The sequence below is a fragment of the Phallusia mammillata genome, chromosome 1 (genome assembly GCF_965637545.1).
Source record: "Phallusia mammillata chromosome 1, kaPhaMamm4.hap1.1, whole genome shotgun sequence".
In the NCBI taxonomy this organism is placed as follows: domain Eukaryota; kingdom Metazoa; phylum Chordata; class Ascidiacea; order Phlebobranchia; family Ascidiidae; genus Phallusia; species Phallusia mammillata.
Window position 1 is genome coordinate 23039268 of NC_137252.1, and position 18560 is coordinate 23057827.

General features: G+C 36.1%; 1 protein-coding gene across 1 annotated transcript; it reads right to left on the reverse strand.

The window, feature by feature from the left end:
• Window positions 1–443: 443 nt before the first annotated feature.
• Window positions 444–18189, reverse strand: LOC145221198 (zinc finger CCCH domain-containing protein 7A-like). The gene is made up of 20 exons (XM_080088008.1): window positions 17623–18189; window positions 17213–17345; window positions 15964–16050; window positions 14060–14099; window positions 13501–13698; window positions 11557–11593; window positions 11010–11134; window positions 8202–8933; window positions 7959–8025; window positions 6485–6655; window positions 6183–6357; window positions 5776–6027; window positions 5311–5521; window positions 4536–4705; window positions 4080–4196; window positions 3601–3787; window positions 3324–3453; window positions 3098–3222; window positions 2677–2837; window positions 444–2328 (listed from the first exon to the last, which is right to left on the reverse strand). The coding sequence occupies exons 1-20, from the start codon at window positions 18173–18175 to the stop codon at window positions 2127–2129; spliced, it is 3873 nt and encodes a 1290-aa protein (XP_079944134.1). The 5' UTR covers window positions 18176–18189; the 3' UTR covers window positions 444–2126.
• Between the last annotated feature and the right edge of the window lie 371 nt (window positions 18190–18560).

The window sequence follows — 18560 nt, forward strand, 5'->3', positions numbered from 1 at the left end:
ATTCAGATAAAACAAAAACATTTTGACCTGCATTATGTTTAATCTACACTTAAGATACAAGTGACGTGTTTTTTATGGTAAACCAGTAATAACCCCTTCAAATAGCCATTATTATGGTTAAAATCAATCATTTCGTTCACATCGCCTCAATATTTAGAAATACGTGAAGTTAATGTAGAAAACTGTTGCAAATGCTGCTGTATGTTTTTACTTTAAATCAAACTGTACAGAAGTTGCACATGGAACAAGTGGAAAGTATTTATGTTACCTAGATTTTACCTCACAATGATCGGGTTGGCAGTTTAAAATTGCAAAGTGCAAACTTCCGTTTTGCAATTAGATGCAAAAATGTGACGTCACACTATCTTGTTTGTGACGTTACAAATATCAAGAAAAATTTGCTTTTCAGTTTTCCAAAAGTAAAAAAAAATAACATCTTCATGTCTATCGCGCGCTTCTTTATTTTATGCACAAAGAATGACGTGAAGGAACCCGCGCATGACGTCACAAGAACGTGGAAGGAAAAAAATCGGGAACGCGGAAGGGCGCTAGAGAGGCTAGTTGATTTCCTGCCCAATGGCGAGCAACCAAACGGGGAAACAACAACACGGACAACATGTTCACGCCTCCAAAATTTTGGTGGAGGGAGGGAGGGCGAAGTGGTAGAATCTACGACACTGCAATACGCAGCAGTGGAACGAGAAAATCGACAAAAAAACGAAAATATATCGGGAAAATCCCTGCGATCGATGCGCAAAAAGTCTGTATCGTCTTTGTGACGAAGCTTCGTGAAAAGTATCGCGATATTTGTTTGAGGACTCGATTCTCCGCAAAAAAACAACGAATAACGAAAGCAAAAAAACAGCACAAAACCCGGGGATTATCCCCTGCTGGTTGTTGCCCTGGGCAACCAAAAACCATTCGGACACGGACAAACGTGCACAAAAGTCGAGCTATGTCATCAACTAGCAAAGCAGAATGTGACGACACACGCAGCGGTGACGTCATCAAGCGACGTGCGAAGAAACGAAAATCCCCGAAAACAAGAAACAACAACGCTTTGCGCCGATATTTGACGTTTAAAAACCGAACGGACATCGAGGGACAGATCGCTGAGGGTACGTCATGTAGTAATGACCTCATTGGGGCTTAAATGCGAGAGGCACGCAGCAAAGGCACAGCGTGGCGAAGTTTGGCACGGACTGGGCGCTCAATCTTCGTGGTTCGCGTCGAAAGAGTTTCAACTTGGGAAGTACTCGGGCGGATTGAGGTAACACGATTCGAGGATATCCGGGCGTTTTTTTAAATATTTTTACCAGAAAAAGTGATTTAGGGAATTGTCTGTTGCAACCTCTAATATACGCCGAAACCATCAAAAACATGTACAGTGGGGTTTTCGCAGGGATTTCTTGTGATATGCAACGAGTGTTTGTAAAAACTTCAGTAACGATTCATCTGTTTAAAAGGCGCAATAGGCTAAAGCACAGTTTTTGCCCTTTACGAACTTCCGATAACCCATCTTATAATTTGGAATTAGTTAAAATTCTGATTTTAAATATTACAGCATTTAAATTTTACACTTTGCCAACCTTTGCCTAACTTACTTTTAAAGACTGACATGTTAATTATAAATTTTTCAACATTAATATGTTGATCAGAAAGTCCACAAGCAGCCGAAAATTAAAGTTCAAAATTGCAAAAAAATGCTTTTAAGGCGTTTTTAAATTTGGTCGGTGTTTTAAGCCAGTCGCCTGAGGTAAAAAAAGAAATAAACTCAAAAACCTCAAACGAATCAAAAGCGATGAAATGTTAGTACATCAACACCGCCAAAATACCTTGCTGAATTCGGCGGGAATACGCGGTTCATTTTCCCGTCGACTCAATTTCGCACCTTCGAAAAAGCCACTAGCACTCAAATCAAAACTCGTCTAAAGATTTCGCGATTTGCCCCTCAGTGACGTCACCACAAAGCCATTGTCTAAACAAACAGTACGCAGCGCCAGTGGGGGGATCGGGTTAAAATAGGGGTTGCAAAATTGAGAGCGGAAGTAGAAAAATCTCGGGAATGTAGAGTACTCGCTCTAGCGACAATTACACTACGTCATCAAAAATTGCGTCATAGCGCATTACGATTGCGGCGCTTGGCTTATTAAATTGTCCACGTCATCTTCTGCGTTGATGAGACGGTCGTCCTGCGCCTTTCGGATCCTGTTGATAATGTACTGACGACGGTTTATCCATTCTTCGAGTTCCTCTCGTCCATGCGCAAATGAACAAGTATTTTCGCTGTCCGGAAGAGCATCAAACTCACAAAGACCTTTTTCATGCCTAAGCAACAGAATATTTTATCATTACACGATCTCATACTTTTAATCAACATATAAAGCCAGCCTATTGTTTGTATTGAGCTCTTCTGGCAATTGTATTTTTGTCCAGATTATTTTTGTAAGGTTAGAGGCACAATCATTGGGTTATCACACAGTGTTTTCTTTGCGTTGTGACGTGCTTGCGTTTAATTCTTTAATCCTTTGTTTAGTTCAATAAGCTCAATATTATGCATGACAACAACTTCTTTATGTATAAAGCCAGCTTAAGGGCAATTCGTATTGTTGTAACAATATGTCCACATTTTGTTTAAGTTAGTACAGTCACTGGTTTCGGTGATTTTTTCTTTACCTTTCACACATCTTGTAGTTTCCACCAGGTCTACGGTATCTCCAGTGACCGTCGCTATCTGATATTGCTCGAAGTTTGTGTTTTTCACTCGCGCAGTGTTTCTCCCACTGACGTTGGCCGTTGCATTCTTTGTCGCACAACCAGCAGTGATATGCACTTTGCTGTAGATGAAAGTTTGAATGTAAGAACCGAGTTATCAAGCACAGAACTTTTATAGCAATATTAAGAAAGATTTTAAAAATGAAGGTCTTATAGTATTTTAAAAACTTTGTTATTATTAGTCACTAAAACTATTGTTAATGACTGTTTAAGTGAAAGCGGTGGGCTAAAAAAGTCTTTAAAAAAGTTAAACTAAAAAAATCATAAAAAAACTTTCCTAAATTAAGATATGTAAAACAATTCACATTGAATATGAACAAACCTGAGGCGCAATATCAGTTGGCAAGATAATGCTGCTGACATCAGAACCATTTGCGTTGTTCTTCATACTCAGCTTAGCTTGTTCAGCTTTCGTCAAAACATCGTAAAGTTCCTCCAAGTCTTTCACTAAAACAAAAAATATCATTAATTTGATACATGAAAACTTCGCAATGTTATCAAACTAATGCGTATAAGTTTAAAATTTTTAAACACATTGTCCAACTTACGTTGGTTATCGCGCAAATACATCCACATATCCATTTCCTCTTGTGAATGGGCGAAGTTACATTTCGACGAAAACGAGCATTTCTTTGATCGCCGGAAGTTCTCGCACAACTCGAAGCGCACCGGAAGATTCTGACGTCATAAACATATAGTGTTACGTTATATTGGTTAACGTCACACTTCATATTGTATGGCGCGAAAATTTGCTACACTGTTATTTTTTGGAAAATTCAACCTTCCTAAAAAACTACATAAAAAAACATGGTTTAAAATTTGTACCTTGTTTTTTAAATAAGGGAGATCCCTGACTTGCGCCCACGACCGCTTGGTGGTGTGCACGAGCATTACTTTCTTGTTCATATGCCAAGAATGTTGAGCCCTGGCCGTACAGTATTTCATGTCCTTGGTAGCTTCACTGATCTGCCCATTCTTGTGGCACAATGAGCAAATGAACTTTGCTTTCCAACTGAAAAAATACAACATAAAGACTGATGTGCTATTCTTTGTTAAGTTTCGGTTACGTTAGCAACGGGCCAACTGCAGGGCAGTGCGCTGAGGGAAGTGTTTACATCACTAGCATTGTGTAACTCAAAATTTATGGAGTGGAACTTATGGAGTGCAAGTCCATTTCTGCAGATTGCTTTACCAAAAGTGCTACACACAAAATGAAACCACGGGGTACAAATCAGAACGTATTAAAAGAAGAGTAAGCAAGCAATATATAATATCTTCAAATCACCAGATCTATCTTCACTTACCGGAAAGCTTGCAAATTTTCATCAACGAACCACTCGCTGCCTTCCACGTCTCCATTGGACGCCGATAACTTGGCAATATGCTCTTTTGCTTGTTTCACCATGTCACTGGCCAATAAACTGAAAATAATTGTAACGTTATTGCATATGACATACACAAAATGAGGACTTGTATAAAATTTTAAAGACATATTTTCTTATATGCTACTTTTAACAGTCTTTAGTCCTGACATTTAACCTAGTAAGTAACTGGAGTACTGACATTTAACCTAGTAACTGGATTATTAAACACTTTAAAATGTTATCTATTTTGCCGTTTGAAATCGTGTTTTGAAACCCCTAAATTTTAGGGCCTGAAAGCATTGGATTAAAACACGTATGGATATAAAACAAAAAATTCAAACAAACACGTAACTTTTTAGGTTTAATTGTATTTCATTACGAAAAATAAAAACTTACGATTCCTTATCCATGATGGCCCATGCATCTCTCTCAACAAGACTATGTGCGAAATGACAATCGTCGCCCCGACTGCACTGGAACCGAATAGCGTGCCGACACAAAATCGGTTGTTGTACGGGTCCACGAATCTCTGTATATTTCACTGTGTTTTCGCGAATGATGTGGGTCTGAAGAAGGTTGAATTTGTTAACTGCTGTAAAATGTATTTAATCCGTAGTAAAAAAAGATTACGGTATGTGCATGGTGACGACCATACTGAAGTAAATATATGATTATTTCATGATCATAAAACGCAGCTAAAAGGAAAGATGTTATATTTGTGTCGTTGGTTAGTGCAACATATTTCGAAACTATCATTTATAAAAATTTCACAGTTTGAAAGAAAACCTTAATATTCAGTGCAGAAAAGGAGATCAACTATATTGGCGATTCGAGTATTTTAAGTGCTAAACTAAAAATACAAGAGAAAGTAGAAGATAACACAAACCGATCACCGTACGTTTACGTAACCTGTACAATAAAAAAATATATTTCTGAAGTTATTTCGGATTTTTGTTTTTCTAATGCTCAGATGCCAGCTAAAGTGACCATATGATCTACCCTTGTTAAACAAATTTCAGCAAATCCACGGATTACTAATCGCATTGCTAGGCATATAGTAATTGCAGTGTTTCTCCTCTAATGCCTTTACAGATTTATACCATAATTCCACTCAACAGCCCTACAATAAAAAGCCAGCAAAGCTAGGTTCTAAATTTCAAACTTAACTTACCAGCTGTTGATTTTCCGGAGTATTTTGATGCGGCGTGGTTTCATTCATACACACGCCCATCGCATTCGAAAATGTGCTTACAATACGGGGTTTGTTCTGGAAGCAGGCTTTGCAAAGAAAATCGAAAGTGCCACGATGTTTACACAATATCAAGCCGACCAAAGTAAAGTTGCGAACATAATTCATGTCCATCGACTTGCACAGCCAGGCCCTACACACACGAAATTATCTCGTTAACCATTTCCTTGCAAATAAGTGGAAACAAAACGTACATACCAACAAAAAATATCCTAAAAGAATGCAAAAGCGAATAGTTATCCTTTGTGGTGTGTGTTTTAATACAATAGTATCCAATGTTTATAGCATGCATAAATTGAGAAGCTTGCACATTGGGAAAACGAAATATTTGCTGTTTTGGTCGAAATATAAATCAAACAAACTTATTTCTGCTGAAGCAAAACCCACCTGTTGAGCATTCCCTTTCGCTCTAAGGTCCAAACATCAATTTCCTCTTGATTATAAGCAAACGTACAAACTGCTGGGTACGTGCAATCCTGGCCTGCCATGAGATCTTTACAGATGTAATATGGCCCATCATATAGTTGTGCTTTAGACTGTGGTTGAGGTCGGGGACGAATTTTTAGCCACTCAAGGCTCCCGCGATGTCGACACAAAAGTATGTTTTTGTAGCAACAGTGTGCAACATTTTCATCGTGCCTAAAAAAAGTACAAGGTTAAGTGAATTTTATGTGATTTAAGAGATGCATGATGGCATGAGCATTTGTCGAAATGTTGGAACAATAAAGCATGTCGTTTTTAACATCTATTTGGGCCGTTTCCAAAGATAGAATATTGTGCTACAAACGCCTTACTTAAAATCAATGACGCGTGGACCAGTCCTCAGAACACACTCAGAACATCCCAACTTAAACTCATGAGTGTCATGTAAAGGGTTGCGCAGAATTTCACTCAAAGAATCGCTCATCTCTGAGTCCAACATGTTTGTCGTGTATGAAGATGAAATTGTTATCAACTGGGCAGATGTATCTAAAAAACACATTTCAATAGTTTCAATGACTTTTAATACTTTAGGAATAAAAATCTACACATATATAATGTTCATGCTATAACTTGTTAGTAACCCCATAATTTTTCAAAAATTATAAACTCATACCAATTGCGGACATTGTCGATACAGCCTGTTGTTGCTGGTCCTGGTGGTGTTGTTCAATGGTGGTTGCAATCCCCAACATAGCAGGACCAATAATTGACCCAGTGAACCCTGTTTTGGATGAGTCAACTGGAAAATGAGTGTAGCTGGGGGTAGCAGCAATATGGTTGGTACCTGGAGGATACAAAGTTCAACATTTGGTCAATATTTCCAGCCAGTGTGAAAAAATGCTAGTTTTGAGTGTATCTCTAGTGTTTGTCGCCCACAAAAGCTCCCCCCAGTGTTTGTCGTCCACAAAATATAACTGTCAAAGACCAGTGTCCAAACTACAAACTTATGTTTTGAGTTGACAGTCACTTTCACTGTATATTGTAAAGTGTTGTTAAACATTACTAAAAAGTAAGGTAAGCTTCAACCTTTAGTATAACCTTGTTTACATTTTTTCCTAATAGTGTTGCCAAAAATTTTTAACATGTTGTGATTTCACAATTTGCATGTTAAGAAAACATATACAGTAATAAGGAAGTTAAAAAACGTGGAAAATTTTGTTGCTAAAATTGTTTGCTGACCAAATATTAGTTTAATGGAAAAGAGAGTACAGGATTTTAGGGGGGAAAACATTCGTTTGTTGACAGAAAAAAAAGCTAAATTGAAACCTGTTTTCCTAAGACATGTGGAATGTCAATACAACAAGTGAGGGGAAGCTTTGTTTGTTTGGAAGGTTGCAATGTGTGCACAATTAGGTTGTAGGCATGTGGACGTTACGTAAACGCCAGCATAAACAGCAATATAATATTGAGAAAGGCAAAGACATGTAGTACATCACAAGCAAAACTAACAAATTTTATTGAAGTAAATGTTTATTTTGCAACCTTACAATCATCTTTTATATGCACAATACACACAACAAATGTGCTTGCTATCAACTTCTCTGCCAGGATTCAACAGCCCATGTTTATTTTATTGAATATCAAATAAAAGTAGGTGGTTTAAAAAAAATTTTGTTTAATGACACTTAAAGAGCTCTAAGGTAATGTTAAACACAGGAAGAGAAACCTGTTCAACTAACTTCCAAGCATATTGAATTTGCAGTGTTTGAATAATATTCAAGTTTAGAAAAAATCCTATTCAACAGTCTTAATTTAGGAATTCAAAATAGGACATCATAATGAACATACGTGGTTAAAGGATAACTAATATAAATCAACAAACTGCAGTTTCGGCATTATTTTATTCAAAAGTATTAAACATGTTAAATGTCTTAAGCACATGTATGTGAGAATAAAAGTATTTTTTTCCTTGTTTTAGGTAGTTTTTCCGATTAAAATACTAAGTAAATCTCAGACTAACAGATCTTTATAATTCCGTTAAATGCCTGTATGTTATATACCTTGGGTGCCCTTAAATGTCTTCTTGCCATATGTTATATTTGTTCATGGGTATTGTGAAGCGGCTGATAATAAAAAAACTCCCTTACCTGCAAACGGTGAGTTTATGTCATTTGAATTGTGCCACATTGCTGGTTTAGATGGAAATGCTGCATTCTGTAAAACAATGCAAGGTTAAACTCAAGAATGAGATACTTGTTGATAAAGACACTGCTTTGCTAACACAAGGTAGCAGTAAAGTTAAAACATAAACCAAACTTTGGCTATTGTTTTGCGGCAACATCATTGAGCACACAAGAATATATGTCCGTTAAATTAAAAATAAAAGTTACCGTAGTGGTGCCAGTGTTTAGTTCTTCATCTATGGCCTTTGCCAGCTCTTTATCTACTTGGTTATCCACGTTTGACATTTGGGTTCCAAAAAGATGTGAATTTTCTTTCCACATTGGATCTCCCACCGACGTAAAAGCACTTGTCAAACTTTGTGATCTTTGATAACCAATAGGCAGTGGCAAACTGTTATCACGACCAAAACTATTAGAAATTTGCTCAGCCGGCGAGAATAAGGAATCAGATGGAAACAAAGACGATTTCATTGGTGCTTGAAAATTTGCATTTGGGTACAGTGGACGCGAAATTGGCCCAAAAGGCTGCTGTTTGCTGTAAGAGTTTTGTATTCCATTGGTGCTAAACGCTGATGAGATATTGGAGTTAGCATTTGTGCTGTCTTGGCTAAAAAACGATTGAAATTTGCTTCCAGTTGGTGGATACACTTCGTTGCTTGGATTTGAATGCAAATTCGGCATTACGATGGAGCTGGTTTTACTTGGAAAATGTGAATAACCAGATAAAAAGCCATTGGTTTGGTCTCCTGCACCATTGACAACTGGCCATTGCGATTGGCCTGGTGAAGAAAATGTGTTTTGCCCCAGGAGGTTAGTAGCAGAAGCATATGCCGAGCGTCGACCATCACCAATTGCTCCTTTGTTAGTTATGTTGCTCAGGCTTTGGTCATCACCAATGCTTTGTTTAAGAATGTTAAATAGCTGGGCTGACTCCGTGTCCTAAAAATATACATTCACAAGTCAGAAAAAACTAGAAGGGTGGCTTAGCACATATTGCCCTTGCATATACACTATAACCTATTTGAAAAAAATAATATATTCCCTGCACTTATTTTATATTGGGTCCCATATCACACACTGTCTTTTATAACATTAGTTGTTTCTGCAGGCAGAAACTCATGGGTGCCCACACAGGCAAAGTTGTAAATAATGCATTTCAACAAATAACCATGTGAAAATTTGGTATTGTAAGGTCAAACACAATGATTGGTACTGAGCATAAATAAACATGCTATGTGGAGTGCAAACTATCTAAGTTTTCTTCCATTCGGTCATTTTTAAAGGTTTTTCTATTGTATGTTCTATCTGAAAAATGAAGGGGTAAATAGCGAAAAGTTAGACTAAAACACAACAATCAGCTGCTATTATTGGAAAATTGCACAAGCTGTCCTAATTTCATTCAATTCAGACATTGTTAAAAAAATTCACCCATTGTAGGGGGCTAGTGGGGTAAATGTTGGGGCTACAGGTTGGAAAACAACAATCAACAACCATAGATAGCACCCACTACAAGCTGCCCAAGTTTTATTCAATTCAGACATTGTTTAAAAAATTGTCCTATTTTGGGGGGCAAGTGGCGTAAATGTTTGGGCTACAGGGTTAAACACAAGAATCAACACCTATAAATGGCATACTCTACAACAGTGGTGGCCAACCTATGGCGCATGCGCCAAACTTGGCGCATTGCATGATTAGAAAGGGCGCATTGCCTTCTTTTGATAATCATGAAATTCAAATTAATCAACTAACAAATAAATAAAGTAAGCCAGCCCTATTAATTATATTTCTTTCCTTTGTTTATCGTGCACTGTACTAGTCGCATTCAGTGTTATTTACCCTGATGAAGATGACCTGTATAGGATGTCGAAACGTCGGAATAAAATCACATTTGCCAGAAGAGCTCTTTAGACTTGAAACTATGCCTGGCAGCAATAGCTTATCTATTAATTATATGTATACATATATATAGTTTATCAGAGTTATTTTTTACTTAATAGTTCTTATTTCTTATTACTATCCTTCTCATGCAAAAGTTGTTTCTTTCTATTTCTCTATACAAGAAGTAGTCATAGAAGGTGGGGTTACGAAACATTTATGGCGCATCCAACACAGTATGTTAAAAAGTTGGCGAATGGTATGTAGAAGGTTGGCCACCCCTGCTCTACAAGCTTTCCAAATTTTATCCAATTCAGACATTGTTTAAAAAATTCCCCCTTTTTAGGGGGCTAGCGGGTAAATGTTGGGGCTGCAGGTTGGAAAACAACAATCAACACCTAACAATGGCACAATGGACAAACTGTCCAAATTTCATTCCATTCGAACAATACTTCAACAATTCACCTTTTTGGGGGGCTAGTGGGGTAAATAATTGGTCTCTACTCCAAAACTAAAAAAATATCAAACCACAATAACCCAATCCACAGTCCTGTAAATTTTTGTCCAAATCGGCAAATGTTTAAACATTTGGCCACTGGAGGGGCTTTTGAGCAACAACCATTGATGCCTCTGACGTCATAAGGCTGTTAACACTCCCTGACTGTCGACTGCAAAAACACCCACCAAACAACCGACAAACATCAGTAATGTATATATGGTTGCCTTTATAACATCACACAAAACTAACGTTTGTGGTGCGCACCAACCACATTTTACATTTTGGGGGCTAGTGGGGTAAATACTGGGGTTATCATGACAAACAAAGCAGATGGCACATCTACATAACTATATCTACCATCTGTGAAAGTTTCATCCAAATCCATCAAACATTTCAGGGCAAAAAGGGGTGGACAAACTTCAGGGAAGAAAAAAAAAGAAAAAAGAAAAAAAGAAATCGAGTAAAATCAAGATGTGTCCCCTTCAAGGAAGGGGACCCATAAAAATACATTGACAAGTCAGAAAATATTCATTGGTCTTTTCAGTGCAAAACTAAACTTTAACAAAAATTAATGTTTAGACAAAAACACAAATATATCATTTCGGAAAAAATATATTACACAAATGGTAATCTTAACTTACAAAGGTAGCTATCTGGGAGAATTTCATCATTAGTGCTAGTGCATCATTTCTTCTTCCATAAGTAACAAGTATCCGAGCCTTAAACCTCAACCCATTCTGGTTTGCTCCATTACTTATGTTCAGAACTGCAAAAGCACACAAACTGATAAGTTGTGTGATAATTCAAAGTATCATATAAAACATCTGTTAATTCAAACCAACTTTCCCTACACATATAGGCAGGGTTTCCATACCACCCTTATTTCTAATTGCCCTTATATCTAAACACTGTCCTTATTTTTGGCTTTCATATTTTATTTGTATCAGTAACAACAATTTCAATACATTTTTCCACCTTCGTCAATTGCCAGACAAAGCATTTAGTATTAAGACTAAACAAGGACCACTCAATACAAATGGACAAACTTTCAATGAATTTGAATGTGATAAAATGAAAGTTCTGTTTGGTTCAAAGCATATCTAAAAAAGAACAGCTCTTGGTCTCATTTATTCCCTTTGGATGCCTAGTGTGTGAGAAGTATTAATATGCTTCTAATATTCTACTGACCTTTTTCCGCATCTTCCAAAGCAGAAGATGGATTGCCCTGTAAAATATATGAAATATGTAAATCACCAGGTAACTTACACATGCAAATTTTGCAAAAACACAAAAATATAATATTTATAATATTGTGTGAGGGGATTCACATCCTTAAACACAAACTAGAAAAGTGGCTTTCTGATATACTTCCATTTTATATATTCTATACGACATTTACCAACTTACTACACTATACACAATTTATCTATATGTATGATTGTTTTTGCAAGCAAAAACGAATGGGTCCCCACACGCGCGTTTATGCGGATTTACGGTAAACCTATGTTGCGGTTATTTTTAGATTTTGTAGATAAAAGCATTAACTTAACTTTAAAAGTTTTTGTCCATATTCTTTTTGCATCATTACTGTCATATAATTACAATAAAACTGTGAAAAAAGAACGGGAAAAATACTTTCAATTTAATCTCTTGCTTTGACCTTGATATTGTCGTTCAAGTTCAGTATTTAAACATAAATTTTCCTAGAAAGCCTTAACTGTCATATTAGACACTATGTAAAAAAGTCGTTTGCTACAAAGGTATACATAACAACTTGTTTTTCACTTAACTTTGTTTCGCAAAAACGACCGTTTAATAACTCTTTTACACTGCTTTTAACAACATGCAGTCTTCAGTGTTCAACAATACCGTTTAGCCTAATTTATACATGACTTAAGTACTGATTCTTGAATTGATTTGTCAAAAATAAAGAAGATACGTTATGACGAAAAATTCGTAACTGTGTTCTAATGCCTACAAGTTGACCTTCAGTGACCCGTGGTTATGCGACGGCCAAGCTGACAACGAGAATTTAAAGACCATTTATCGCGGCGTTCTAAAAAGTTAAGTTTATTTTTTTCATATTTATGTTGATCAACAACGTTTTGCCCGACATAAACGACACCAAAGTACGTTTATTGAGATAAAATTACGTCTTAGGTGTGAAACCTTCGCCAAAACTGAAAATGCGCGTAGTAACTCAATAAAACGACACAGCATTGCTGCACACAAAAACAGCTGATTTCTAATCACCCTAACGACTGTCTCGTAAAACATGTCTGTCCGGACGTCAAGCTGAGCACTCCGGCTCTGCGGCCTTAATCGTAAACCAGTGAATTCCTCCCTTGGGACTTATATCTGACTGATAGCGTACACATATTATGGGTTGTAAAGGTAACTGGCAAAATTTTAAATACTAAACGAATAGCCTGCTTAAACAATTGTTAAAATGTTCAAATATCTCTGCACCATTCTGCTTTAGCAAGTATAGCCGATTTAAAAAATTCACGTTTTGGGGGGCTGTGGGTGAACCGAGGGATCAAACGGGGTCAAAATTCACATGGACCATCTTTAGACCAATATCTGTAATGTGTGTAAATTTGAAAAAGTTTGAACCATTCTTTCTTGACCAAAACGTGGGAACAATAGCCGCGCTAAAAATTTCATGTTTTGGGGGGCTGTGGGTGAACCGAGGGATCAAACGGGGTCAAAACTCACATGGACCATCTTTAGACCAATAACTGTAATGTGTGTAAATTTGAAAAAGTTTGAACCATTCTTTCTTGACCAAAACGTGGGAACAAATCCGCGTTAGACGGAAAAAAAGAAAAAAAAATATGGACAAAAACAATATGTGTCCCCTTCAGGGAAGGGGACCCATAATAAAAGTAAAATTTTACAGCGCAAAATGCGTATACCTATGTTACAATGGTGTCACAAATAAAAGTAAAATTCACTTTACAATTTAATTAACGATCTGATTTTTGCACAGTTTGAGTTTGGCATTCCCAGTAGTCTCAAAAAGCTAATACTATCACAATTGCTCTCAGCACTGAAAGTTTTATTGCATACATAGTAGTGGGACAATGTATAAAACTAAAAACAATATAAGTGATGAGTTTAAGAACTTACAAGGCCCAAGACAATGGTGGCTCTTTCCATTAAAAGTTTTTCCAGGAAGTTGAGGTGGCCTTTAATGTTTTCATTCTTCATGTAAGCACAGATGTTTATGCCTTCACTAAGTTGCACCACAGCTTCTTTGGGATGACCCTCCTTAAATAATTCCAAACCCTCCTCAAGCAACATTTCTTTCAATTGGTTCAAAAATGACTGAAAAAATAAATTTATTTTAAATCAACATAAAGACGAAGTAAAATGTTCCCAGTGTAGGAGCAAAAACTCTTCATAGTTTTACACTGGCAATTTTTTTGTAATATTGTCAATTAAATTTAAAAAGTCCAGTGATTTTCCAAAACACAACAATGAAATAGTTTTTGTTCTGGTTCGATAAAACAAACACACATCTTTTTATATTATTGTAAAACTCATTTACATTACATTAAGACTGGCTGCAAAAACTAAATCACTAATTTGCTGTTTCTTGGGCAATGCCAATGTGGGACAACAGGAAGCTTTTTTTTTTTTTAATAATTTCAAATTGAATATTTTGCAAGCACCAGCAAAACCTTACCTCATACATGTCAGGAGTTCCAGACCAGGGTGATGATGACCTATGTTGCAGGAAGAAAACATGAGTTTACACCAACGTTTTTAATTGACCAGTACTGAGCGCTTTTGCCGAATGAAACATGTTTTTAAACTAGAAGAGTGGCTTTCTGATATACTTCCATTTTATATATTCTATACGATATTTACCAATTTACTATACATATCATTTGATCTACACATATGATTGTTTTTGTAAACAAAAACTAATGGGTCCCCACATGCGTGTTTTTGCGGATTTATGGTAAACAAATGTTGCGGTGATTTTTTAATTCTTAAGGACAAATTTTTAAAAAGCATTAACCCAACAATAAAAAAATTTTGTTTGTATTTTTTTGCACTATTATTGTCGTATAATTACAACAACAATAAAAAAGAACGAAACAAATACTTTCAATTTAATCTCTTGCTTTGACCCAGATATTGTCGTCCAAGGTCGGGTTTTAAACACAATTTTTTTCTAGAAAGCTGTAACAGTTGTGTTACAGACAATTAAAAAGCGATTTGCTGCAAGTGTATACATAACTTTTCATTTAACTTTGTTTCGCAAAACGAGTTTTTCATTTAACTTTGTTTCGCAAACGAGTACCATTGACCTGTAGTAACCTTTAGGGTGTACACACCAAACGACTGTTTGACCTTTTGACACCGTTTTCAATAACACGCCGTCCTTGGTGTTCAACAACACCGTTTGACCTAATATATACATGCCTTGAGTATTTGATTCAAAAAAAAAAAAAACGCTACGTTATGACGTAAGAAAGTTCTGAACTGTGTTAGTAATACCTACTAATTGACCTTAAGTAACCCGTGGTCATGCAGCGGCCAACCTGACACTAAGCATTTAAAAAAAACTTTTATCTTGCAAAAAAGTCAAGTTTATTTTTTCATATTTAGTTTGTTTAAGAAAGTTTTGCTTGACATATACGAAACCGAAGCACGCTTATTAGGTTTAAATCGTCATAGGTGTGAAACCTTTGTCAAAACTGAAAATGTGAGTGATAACTTAATAAAACGACATAGCATTGCTGTGCAAAACAGCTGATTTCTAATCACCGAAACGACGTCTCGTAAAACGTCTGTCCAACGTCAAGCTGAGCCCTCCCGCTCTGTCCTATTATTCGTAAACGTACTCTCTTGGGACTTCTGCCTACAGTGTCTTTCTTGACCAAATGAGCGTTAGACACATTTACGTTTCGGGGGCCTGGGGGTGTGTCGCTGGGTCATTCGGGGTCAAACTTCAGGTGGACCAAGTTCAGATTTATATCTAACATATGTCCAAATTTCAATAAATTTGAAGCACTCTTTCTTTACTAAACGAGCGTTACAAACTAGCATTAAACATTTTACGTTTCGGGGGCCTGTGGGTGAACCGCTGGGTAATTTGGGATCAAACTTCTGGTGGACCCAGTTTGGATTAATATCTAACATATGTCCAAATTTCAATAAATTTGAAGCACGCTTTCTTCAGTAAACAAGCGTTACAAACCAGCATTAAAAATTTTACGTTTCGGGGGCCTGTGGGTGAACCGCTGGGTAATTTGGGGTCAAACTTCAGGTGGACCAAGTTTGGATTAATATCTAACATATGTCCAAATTTGAATAAATTTGAAGCACTCTTTCTTGACCAAATGCGTCTCACAAACCAGCGTTAGACAGAAAAAGAAAAAAGAAAAAAAGAAAAAAAAAATACGGACAAAAACAATATGTGTCCCCTTCAGGGAAGGGGACCCATAATAAACTTACATTTATGGGTAGGTAAATTAAATTTATGATAAGCAACCAAAAGAACAACTTCATCAATATACAATTGCTCAATTAAAAAAACAAGTCATCACACAGACTATAGCCACGGATCAAAATACATACTGGAGAAACTGCAGCCCTTGCTTGATTCTGTACCTTCGACTCTCACGAAAGTCTGCTGTTGGAACTTTTGGTACAGTGTTGGTTGTGCTAAATAACATTTCAGGTTTGGTACAACTTGATGTGAACTTATTCCGTAAACATATGTCAGTAATGGGGATAGATACAACCTACACCCACTTCGGTTCCAAATTTAGATTATGAGTAGGAAACGCATATTTACACATGCACATAAAATCTACCACCACCATAAACTGAGTTTAGGTTTTATAGGAAAATTGATATGATAGTAGCCCAAACTTACAACATGGTTAAACAAAATGTTTTTTTAACATTGCCTACAAGGATAAGGTAATACAGTTGCGATTGTGGGAAAGCAAACTGACAAAAATATAAAATCTGATACATTTTTTGTTGGTTTTGTGTTTTTTTTTACCATTCCAGTAAAGAACTGTAAAAACAGTAAAATGATTCATGGGTCATTCGTTAGTTTAATTATTATTACTGTGTAAAATATTTTGTTTGTGAAAAAGACAAAGTGCTGTAATGCTGCTGGTGTTTTCTAGCAAGCACTGATTTTAATGCATTACAGTTGGGAGTACCAAAACACAACAATTTTGTCATACATTGTTAGAGCTAAGCAGTAGGTATGGTGCAAATGTTCCAAAAGGCAAAAAAAGACTGTAACAAAAAATATACTGCTGTTGCTTGTTTGGTGCACATTATTATTTTTTGCTGTATACATAACATTACTGAGCCTCTCTCCATGCACAAACATTGATTTTCTTTAAAAAAATTGATGGATAAGACATGTTCAAATTGCACCTGTCTGCAACCTCATCCCCCCTTTTTGTCATGGTATGTGACAATATTACCATTGCAAGTTCTGTGTTAGTGATAATAAAAAAAGGTAATGCAGTATATATATATTTATTTCATCATTTTTTAATTACAGTTTTTTGGTAAAAAATTGAATTTGTGGACTTAAGAGTGTGGAAAATACAAGGACATTTCCCCCTAAATCAACAGGCAGTAATGGTAAAACATGCTTTGCATTTAAATGACATATAGAAGAATTGAAGGCACAAACGTTTCTGGGTGTCAAAAAGGATACAAAAATAAAACATTTTTTTGTAAAATCTGATGGCATAATTTGTTAGTTGCCCCAAACAAACTCAAACCAGAACTCCTTTCAGGTGCAATGCAAAAATACCATGGCATAATCACTCTTGTTATTATAGTTAAAATTTACCTTGCATTGGTGGTAACTGCTGGTGTTTCTACAGTGTTACTGTTTTCAGTTGAAGGGGCTGCAACATCTTTCCATGCTTGTGTAGGTCTTGGAGGGGGTGGTGGGGGTGCAGGTGGGGCAGGAGGTGGGTTATCTATAAATTGGGCACAGATTTTATATGAAAGAAATTTTTATGCACACTTCATAAAGGTGATATTAAAGTTGCTAATAATTGACATTAATATTTTAAACGTATATTTTTAACATCCGTTTTTAGTATTTTTTTTCATATATTACGTTGCTCATATCTAAATTGAACTTAATGTTTATGAAATATGCAAACCAAACCAATTAAAATAAGAATGTATCACTACTCAAAACACTGCACTTCAATTTTTTGAATGTGATTGTTTGTAAAAAAAGTCACATACCTTGATGTGATATACCATTTGTAGTTTCATTCTGATATCCATCCCGCTTAGCAGATGGTTTCCAAGTGTTGGTGGTTTTGTTGTTGTTGTTATTTGCAAACTCGACAGAAAGCACATTACCACGAAAAATCTCACCGCTTAAATTACGCACCGCATTATTTGCCATTGAAGGAAAACGCATGTGGACAATTGCATGGTCACCCATTATTCGACATAATGTTACAGTGCCAAACTTTTTGAAGAGTTTATGCAGGTCTTGAGAATTGATTCCACCTGGCAGGTTTTTCACAATCAACTGACATGACTTCATTGACCGTGATGTTGACAGTTCAACACTTAACTTGCTGCCACAAAGATCATATTTATCCAAAGCGCTAATGGCTCGATGAGCATCTGATTCATCTGACATATGAACGAACCCATAGTCCCGTAGTATGTCACAATCAGACACAGGTCCATAGTTTTCAAACAGCTCCCGTAGCTGTGCGGCTGTAACAGCCGGAGATAGTCGACCGACAAATATCTTAACCATTCTATGCCTGAAAAAACACATAAGAATGGTTTTTGTTTGTTTTATAGGTATATATTGTTTCTGTTAATTTTGCCACAAACTTAAAGATAAATAAAATCAATTGCAGTTTCAACTAAATAAATTTGAAAGAAAATTATTGAAGCTACTCAGAAACCATTTTATCTTCCATTAAATAATATAATTTTCAAAAGAACATTTCAAACTTTAGGTAGCAATGTTGTTGACAGGAACGAATAAAACTAGCAAGGTTTCCGCTTTGTACCTACATAAATTATGTGGTCAAGATCAAAACAACTATCTATTTAACAGTAATTTCTAAATTAATTAGATTCAAGTCATATAAAAAGTACAAACAAAATAAGTCTAAATTATTGGTTTCCCTTTTCCAAAAAAAAATGGTAATACT

Coding starts and splice junctions, on each gene's coding strand:
- LOC145221198 (XM_080088008.1), bottom strand. CDS start 18,175: ATGTGTTTTTTCAGGCATAGAATGGTTAAGATATTTGTCGGTCGACTA. Junction 16,051..17,212: donor GCAGTTACCACCAATGCAAG/GTAAATTTTAAC, acceptor AATGTTATTTAG/CACAACCAACACTGTACCAA. Junction 5,522..5,775: donor CGAAAGGGAATGCTCAACAG/GTGGGTTTTGCT, acceptor TCGTGTGTGTAG/GGCCTGGCTGTGCAAGTCGA.